We start from the raw sequence: 8,189 nt of genomic DNA, 5'->3' as shown, positions 1-8,189 counted from the left end.
CACTGTATTATTTTGTAATAGCGAAAGAGTACACTATTAACTCGTCGGCTTTATGTAACATTCTAGTTGGGTAGAGGTTTTTATTATTAAGTATAATCGTGTGCAGATCATTTTGAATATGTCACCTACTTATTTCTGTAGTTGAATGTAGGTATGTGTATCTAATATAGGCATTTCAGATTTTACCGCGACGTTACCAACCTATCATCAAATCACTCATAAAACTTAAAAACTAATTCAAAATGCGAATGGAACCTAAAAACACAATTTAGTAATACATACAATAGGTATGTGCCGCTTGATTTGCTCCTCTTGCCTCCAATGCCTCCTGGAGGTAGGCACTAAATTGGGAGGGAGGCGGCTGATATTTATGCACGTTAATAAGAAGCCAGCGCCAGACAATGCTTCCTTACCCATTGCAACAGACGTATGGAGCAACTTACGACAGGCCAGGAAATGGTTATTTCGCAGCGTACAGAGGCATTATATCATATCCATGGATATTATCCTACAGAAATAACGGTTTACGAGAACATTCGGTTTCCACTAAATGTTTAAATACAATATATATTTTAGCGCCTGTAAATGCCTTACAAATTTTAAAAAGGATTTTATTTTTACAGAAGTGAAAGCATTTTATTATAGACCGCGAGCCAGGAACAATTTCTATGACCAATCACCTCTCGGCTCGTGTAGTGGTTAACGGCTAGGTATAATGAACCGTCGTGGACGTCAGCTGCCGCTCCGTTGGTGGGTTGAGGAATGGCAGCCACCGAAACTCGTAATACAAAAAAAAATTGTCGTCACCTCCCGTTTGATACTTTGTCAAATGATAGTTCAGATGTTGTTGTTACTTAAAAAAATCGTCGGTCGCATGAACATGTTAAAAATAAGTGCTATACCTTTTATGATAGCAAAAACAAATCATGAAACGACGCATGTAGCATTTCATCAGGCGTAATCGCTTAAAAAGCCATCAACGGATTACGCAATTTACACATTACGCATACTTTGCCGCACATAAAGTGTTAGGCGCATATTTTTTTACATGTTCATTTTACAGCTGACGGCCATTACACGGCGATAGAACTGGCTGACGGTTTTTTAAGATTAAAACAGCATCTAAACTATCATCTTACAAAGTATCAGCCGGGAGGCGATGAATGACGAAATATTCTCCTGGCCCGCGGTCTATTCGTTTTTCTGTTGTCCGTGCAGAAAGTGTCAACTTTCGGCCCGCTGTGCCAAACGAAGTTACCGCGTTCCTGCTCCGTCGAACAGAGAAATAGTATACACACGTCGGCCTGTAAATAAGAAATGTCTCAGATCACATGGAATTCTCGAGTTTAGGTGGTATTTGTTATGTGTTGCGAAATATAGGTAGGTACCTACCATAGTTTTTACCTGCGACCCGCCCCGGTTTCTCACGGGTAGTAAAGTGTAAGTGAAATAGTGAATCGAGTCACTTTTGGTACAGCATCTAGGCCGCTTGAATTTTTCGCGCGAAATTTTTAATTAACGATAACTCCTAATACACTTTCTTTTGACATCAAAAATTTAAATATCATTACGTCCTTTCTTTGCTAGCAGAATGAAAGATTCTTAATGTATTTATTTATTAGCTTCATATGTATCGTCTTTTTATTTTATTTTATATATAGTATATGTGTATATTATATTTGTATGTATAAGTATGTTATTATATATATTTTTGTTTGATTTGCTTTTGCTGTTGTAATTGTAGAACCGCTCACAATCTCTCTGTTTAGCCTTAAGGTTGACTGGTAGAGAATGCCTCGTGGCATTAAGTCCGCCTTTTGTACTGTAAGTTTTTTTCTTTTGTGCAATAAGATTAAATAAAAAAAATAAAAAAATACATTCATTTAAGTTGTGTAAAAGGACAGTATAATCTGTATGAAATGCTCAATGCCACTAACGTATTTTATTTGATAATGATTAAATAGCACTATCCGTGTAAATACCACATTATATGTGATCTTTTTTTAGAACTTAAGAATGGGTATAGTAAGTTATGCTTAAAAGATAGACATACACCATCGCGGACTTTTTTGTAGACCAATGAAAGAGAAAAAATCCCACCATACATTGGTTGTTTCAGCAGACAGCGTGATTTTATCCGACATCGTTATCAAACATCGTCATATTTTTTTCAATATTAAAATTACACATAACCCTAACAAATTATACATACACCTTTAACCTTCTGCAAGAATCACTCCATTGATAAGTGAAAACCGCATGAAAATCCGTTCAGTCGTTTTTGAGTTTTTCGCGAACATACAGACAGACAATACGCGTTATAAGGTGTAGTGGTTATGTTTTTGAATCTTACGCGGAAGGAGTGGTTATAAAAATGCTCGAAATACATACTTTATTGCAAATTTATTACTAGTTTAAATTAGAAAGCTCAAACTTCGACACCGCGCAAAGCAGCGGCGGTATCATGGTCGCATTTTTATCACTTTTCATGTCATGCGTCACTTTCGCACTTACATACTTGTTAGAACGTGACAGGCATAATGACAGATGATAAAACACCGACCATCTTAGCCCTACTGGCTATAATAACTACAGCAAAAAGAGAAAAATATTTTAATCCTACAGCGGTAATAAATTTCAGCCCCTAGTGTATCTGTGTCCAACGTTCCACGTGTTTTTTTTTTCAGTGGCCCTGACCTGCCTATCGAATGTGCATTTGACGCATCAAACTGATATCGAAAACGTACGGATGCTCTCGCGCGCTGTAGATGCGGTCAACAGCGATAGCAATGCTGACATAATTCTGAAAAAGGGGTAAGTACATATTTAATTTCGTACGAGTGCCTTCAATACCTATTTTTATCTCGGCTTGGAAGTTTCTTTCGGAATCGTTTTGAAAATTTCAGGGAATTTTCACAAGAAACAAAGAAAATTTCGACCCGTACAACATATGAGAAGTTTCCGAAATCAGTCTATGTGGAACTTTTGGAATTACGGAAATTATCCTGAGTATTTTCAGTCATTTTAACGCCAATTACGCGCCATCGATGCAAATAACCACATATTCTCTGCATTACCTAAATATATGGACATTTTAACTACGAAACCTATTAAGGTACTTACATATATTCGCGTAGCAAACTAATCTTTTTAGTAGCAGAGGATCCATCGTGATCTTGAAAATGACGCGAATACGGGTCAGCAGACCAGAACGAATTTTGGTATGGCAAACATTCCACCACTTACGTTGGCACATGGTACTCGTTCAGAAAAGCTTTTAAAAATACTCATAACGCCCTAATATTCTTTATCGGTATGTCCAGTCGAGTATTCGTATTTATTCTATAAACACTCGTCAGAACTGCGGCGCGGACATAGCAAACAACAAGATATTTATTGAAAAAAACACTCCGAGATTGGTATGTGAACCGTGAAGGTGTTTATTACAGTTTTTGGATGGCAGTTAAACCTTTGCTATTGTTGTTTTATGTTGGTTTATTAATGTATTGCAGATTGTTCTTTATTCGAATTTTGTATTCCATAATGTTACTTGGTACAAATATTGTTTGGCAGAAATACTTTTTGTTTATTATTTGGCAGAAAACCCTAACCTAATGCACTTAGAAAATTCTGCCAAATTTATAATATGCGAAATGACTATTATAGTGTTATGATTTTTAAATAATAGTTTCATATTTTACAATAATTTTGTCACAGTTATTAAGTCTGGCCGCTTAAATATCAAAACTGTCAGCCCGGTTCTAAGTAGCCAATCACAGGCGAGTATTTAAACGGCAATCCGACTCGTTTCCGGTCCGGTTCTAGGCGCCATATTGGTTGCTAAAGGCAGCCATTATGGTGACAGTGCTTGTTGAGTGCGGACGTATTGCTAGTTGTGGAATACTTTGAATGTAGCCATATTTAATAAAATCAATTACAACTAGATTGACTTTGAATTACGAAATCTCAGAAGAGGGAACGGACAAGTAAGCAAGGTACGTTATTTTGAATTGAGATTTTTGATTTATTTTTGTTGATGATTGTAAAAATAAAATCGCTGCAATTTTTAAACATATAGATAGGTAGTGACGATAATATAATTAAACCCTAATAGGTCAAGTTTTTCTATAACAATTTATTCCGATACTAGCTAGCATGTGAAAATGGGTGCATTATCTTTTGAAGATTAGTTGATTGGTTGATTAGTAGCTAGTGTTGCTATTAAAAGGCAATGTGTGCCTATAGTAAAACAAAGAATAGTTAGCTAATACGCGACCATGTGTGTTGCTGCTAGAGGTTCATGTGTGCCTGTAGTAAAACAAAGAATAGCTAGTACGCGACCATGTGTGTTGCTGCTAGAGGGCCATGTGTGCCTGTAGTAAAACAAAGAATAGCTAGTACGCGACCATGTGTGTTGCTGCTAGAGGGCCATGTGTGCCTGTAGTATAACAAGGAATAGGTAGCTAGTACGCGACCATGTGTGTTGCTGCTAGAGGGCCATGTGTGCCTGTAGTATAACAAGGAATAGGTAGCTAGTACGCAGCCATGTGTGTTGCTGCTAGAGGGCCATGTGTGCCTGTAGTAAAACAAAGAATAGCTAGTACGCGACCATGTGTGTTGCTGCTAGAGGGCCATGTGTGCCTATAGTATAACAAGGAATAGGTAGCTAGTACACAACCATGTGTGTTGCTGCTAGAGGACCAAGTGTGCCTGTATTATAACAAGGAATAGTTGGCTAGTACGCGGCCATGTGTGTTACTGCTAGAGGGCCATGTGTGCCTATAGTATAACAAGGAATAGGTAGCTAGTACACAACCATGTGTGTTGCTGCTAGAGTACCAAGTGTGCCTGTATTATAACAAGGAATAGTTGGCTAGTACGCGGCCATGTGTGTTGCTGCTAGAGGGCTATGTGTGCCTATAGTATAAGAAGGAATAGGTAGCTAGTACACAACCATGTGTGTTGTTACTAGTAGGCTATGTATGCCTGTAGTATAACAATGAATTAGTAGCTAGTATACAATGAATAGTTACTAGAGGGCTATGTGTCCCAGTAGTACAACGATGAAGAGGTAAGATGTGAATGTGACCATGTGTGCCTATGGTCGATTATTCGGATAACCAGCTAAGAGGCGACCACGTGTGTTGCTAGAGGTTATTATGTGACTATGGAAGCTCGCTCGAATAGGTAGCGAGTAGTTAGCGATGCTAGAATCAAAAAGGCGTAAAATGTATTAAAAGCTTGCGGCGCTTACGGTTGTTGTCTTCGTGTTTCATTTTAACGTATTTTCGATGAGGCGATATTGAAGCACGGCGCACGTCTGTCTCACTCCCTCTTTGGCTAAATCTAATTCATTGTTTCATTTTGAAAGGATTTTTGAGGGGTTGTCACAGTGAGGCGATGAGTAGTACAAACGCAACGTATTTCTCGGTGGACCTTTTATCCTTGCAATAAGGTTTGTAGTTGGGCAGGTGATAGTGTGGACTATGACATACGAGTACGATGACGTCGACGACTCATTTCTTCATTTGAATGTCGTCGAGCACCGAGCGCCTCGCGTCTGTCTTGAAGTGTCTTGCGAGTTGTGAGGAACGCGAGTGAGTTTGAAAGGCTGAGAGTTTTTTTTAAATTTGAAGTGTTTGAATGATTTGTGTGGTAAGAGCTGTGTGTGATGCGCGCGAGTAAATGAGTAAAATTAATAGAGGAGTGATGTATGACATTTATGCGGTGTGAAGTTCTGCGACAATTTAACAAAATGAGTGGTACAAATGAGGTGCCTCACGAGTGAGCAACTCAACACTAGCGAGTAGTAGATGGCAATGTGTGTAGTTGTAGTTACTCGTGGGCCCGGTGGGCAAGAGTTAGATCTAGATAGTGACTTGGAGTTTGAGTAAGAGTTGGAGTTCGCGTTGGAGTTGGAGTTCGAGTTGGCGTTCGAGTTGGAGTTAGAGTTAGATTTAGAGTTGGAGTAAGAGTTGGAGTTCGAGTTGAGAGTTCGAGTTGGAGTTCGAGTTGGAGTTGGAGTTTGAGTTGGAGTTCGAGTTGGAGTTCGAGTTGGGTTGGAGTTCGAGTTGGAGTTCGAGTTGGAGTTCGAGTTGGAGTTCGAGTTGAAGTTCGAGTTGAAGTTCGAGTTGGAGTTCGAGTTGGAGATCGAGTTGGAGTTCGAGTTGGAGTTCGAGTTGGAGTTCGAGTTGGAGTTCGAGTTGGAGTTCGAGTTGGAGTTCGAGTTGGAGTTCGAGTTGGAGTTCGAGTTGGAGTTCGAGTTGGAGTTGGAGTTGGAGTTTGAGTTGGAGTTCGAGTTGGAGTTCGAGGTGGAGTTCAAGTTGTTGTTCGAGTTGGAGTTCGAGTTGGAGTTCGAGTTGGAGTGCGAGTTGGAGTTCGAGTTGGAGATCGAGTTGGTGTACGAGTTGGTGTTTGAGGTGAAGCTTGAGTTGTTGTTCGAGGTGAAGCTTAAGTTGATGTGCTAGGTGAAGCCTGAGTTGATGTTCGAGGTGAAGCTTGAGTTGATGTTCGAGGTGAAGCTTGAGTTGATGTTTGAGGTAAAGCTTGAGTTGATTTTCGAGGTGAAGATTGAGTTCAAGTTAGTTTTGAACCCAGGTACAAACTTGAATTTTGAAAACAGGCTGCAAAAACGTGACTAATTTTTAATTTTTGCCCTGAGGATATGGCGTCCGATTCCGAAGATACGTTGGATGGTTCACGACGCGAGCACATTCAAGTTAGACGCAAGAGGAGAAGACTAGAGGTGCTGCCGCCATGCCAACGACCAAGAAAGAAGACCCGCAGGAATGTTCCAGCGGCAACTTGGTCTGTCGAGTGTGTTGCCCCAATTGATACTGCCACGCCGGTATTTGAACGGCCTTCTGAGGTACTAGAAGGACAGCCAGTTCCACCGGTTGAGGCAATCCCACCACAAGGAGTCACGTTGAACGAGGTACTACAGCTTATTAGTTCTTTGCAAGGAGGGAACAAAGACAAGGCACATCACTTAAATAACAGTCAATTAAATAATGTGGTACCAGAATTTGATCCCTCCAGCAAAGCGCAAAGCATAGATAGCTGGATTCATAAAGTTAATGAATGTGTTAAAATATATGATTGGAACGAGAAGCAGGCCATACATTTTGCACTTCAAAAACTTACGGGACTTGCAAAAAAATGGTTCGAGTCTTTACCATCCGTTGTATATAGCTGGGACGAATGGCAAACGAAACTTAAAAAGGCTTTCCCCAACGAACAAAATTATGGTCGGCTTCTCGAAGAAATGCTAGCTCGAACCACGCGTGCTGGTGAGCATTATCGTGAGTATTTCTATGATAAGCTAACTTTACTATACAGGTGCGAGATCAGAGAAAAGAAGGCTGTACAATGTATAGTACATGGCATATTAGATAAGTCCGTTAGGAACGGTGCCCAAACTTTAAATTGTGAGGAACCGGAAGATTTGTTAGATTACCTCAACTCGCAACGACCCCCTGACGTGTCTTTTATTCGAAAGCATAATGAAGTCGGGCCTAAGCAGAACTCTTCTGCGAGTCCTTCAGACGAAACCCCTATGACTTGCTTTAATTGTCGCGAGAAAGGACATTCTTTTATTAACTGTCCTCAACCTATAGTAAAATGTCAAAAATGCCACCGGGTAGGTCACGACTCTGCATCTTGCAAACTCAATCCTTTACACCTTAGGAATGATAGCAAAAGTAGCAAGACAACAGTTGCCGAAGAGCGTAAAGTTCTTTAGTTTTTCTTAGACGCTGGAAGCGACTGACTCAATACGTGGTTCCGAAGGCGAAAACTTAATTTTGTAAAATTTTATGCGAAACTACCTGCAATAACATTGGAGGGAGATGAGTTGTTGCAAGTGCCCTTACTGATTGGCCAGAATTTTAGAGTTACCTTTCCGTTACGTTTTGAAGGACAACCGCTAGTTGATTTTTGGGAATACCGATGTCATGTACAGGGCTTATAGATTATTTCAACAAATTGAAGAACTTTGTGGAGTCATGTAATTATAAATTGCCTGCTTTCTCTGATCGAAGACCAATAATCAAACTCAGTTTAATTTATATCAGATTACTAATTAACTGGTATATTTGCTCAATGGCAGAGTGTTATGATTTTATTCGTAGTCATTTCTGAAATATAATGAAATTTTTACATCATAATGCCAACTTTAATTTGTCACAAGA

General features: G+C 39.6%; 1 protein-coding gene across 1 annotated transcript; it reads left to right on the top strand.

Annotated features, from left to right (window-relative positions):
• The first annotated feature begins 6,066 nt into the window (after window positions 1-6,066).
• Window positions 6,067-7,796, top strand: LOC133533368 (uncharacterized). Its single transcript, XM_061872333.1, has 2 exons — window positions 6,067-6,491; window positions 6,564-7,796. The coding sequence occupies exon 2, from the start codon at window positions 6,665-6,667 to the stop codon at window positions 7,739-7,741; it is 1,077 nt and encodes a 358-aa protein (XP_061728317.1). The 5' UTR covers window positions 6,067-6,491; window positions 6,564-6,664; the 3' UTR covers window positions 7,742-7,796.
• The last annotated feature ends 393 nt before the right edge of the window (window positions 7,797-8,189 follow it).

Source organism: Cydia pomonella, unplaced genomic scaffold, assembly GCF_033807575.1.
Source record: "Cydia pomonella isolate Wapato2018A unplaced genomic scaffold, ilCydPomo1 PGA_scaffold_160, whole genome shotgun sequence".
In the NCBI taxonomy this organism is placed as follows: domain Eukaryota; kingdom Metazoa; phylum Arthropoda; class Insecta; order Lepidoptera; family Tortricidae; genus Cydia; species Cydia pomonella.
Note: the sequence above shows the minus strand (reverse complement) of the source record. Positions and strands in the feature narration are given on the sequence as shown.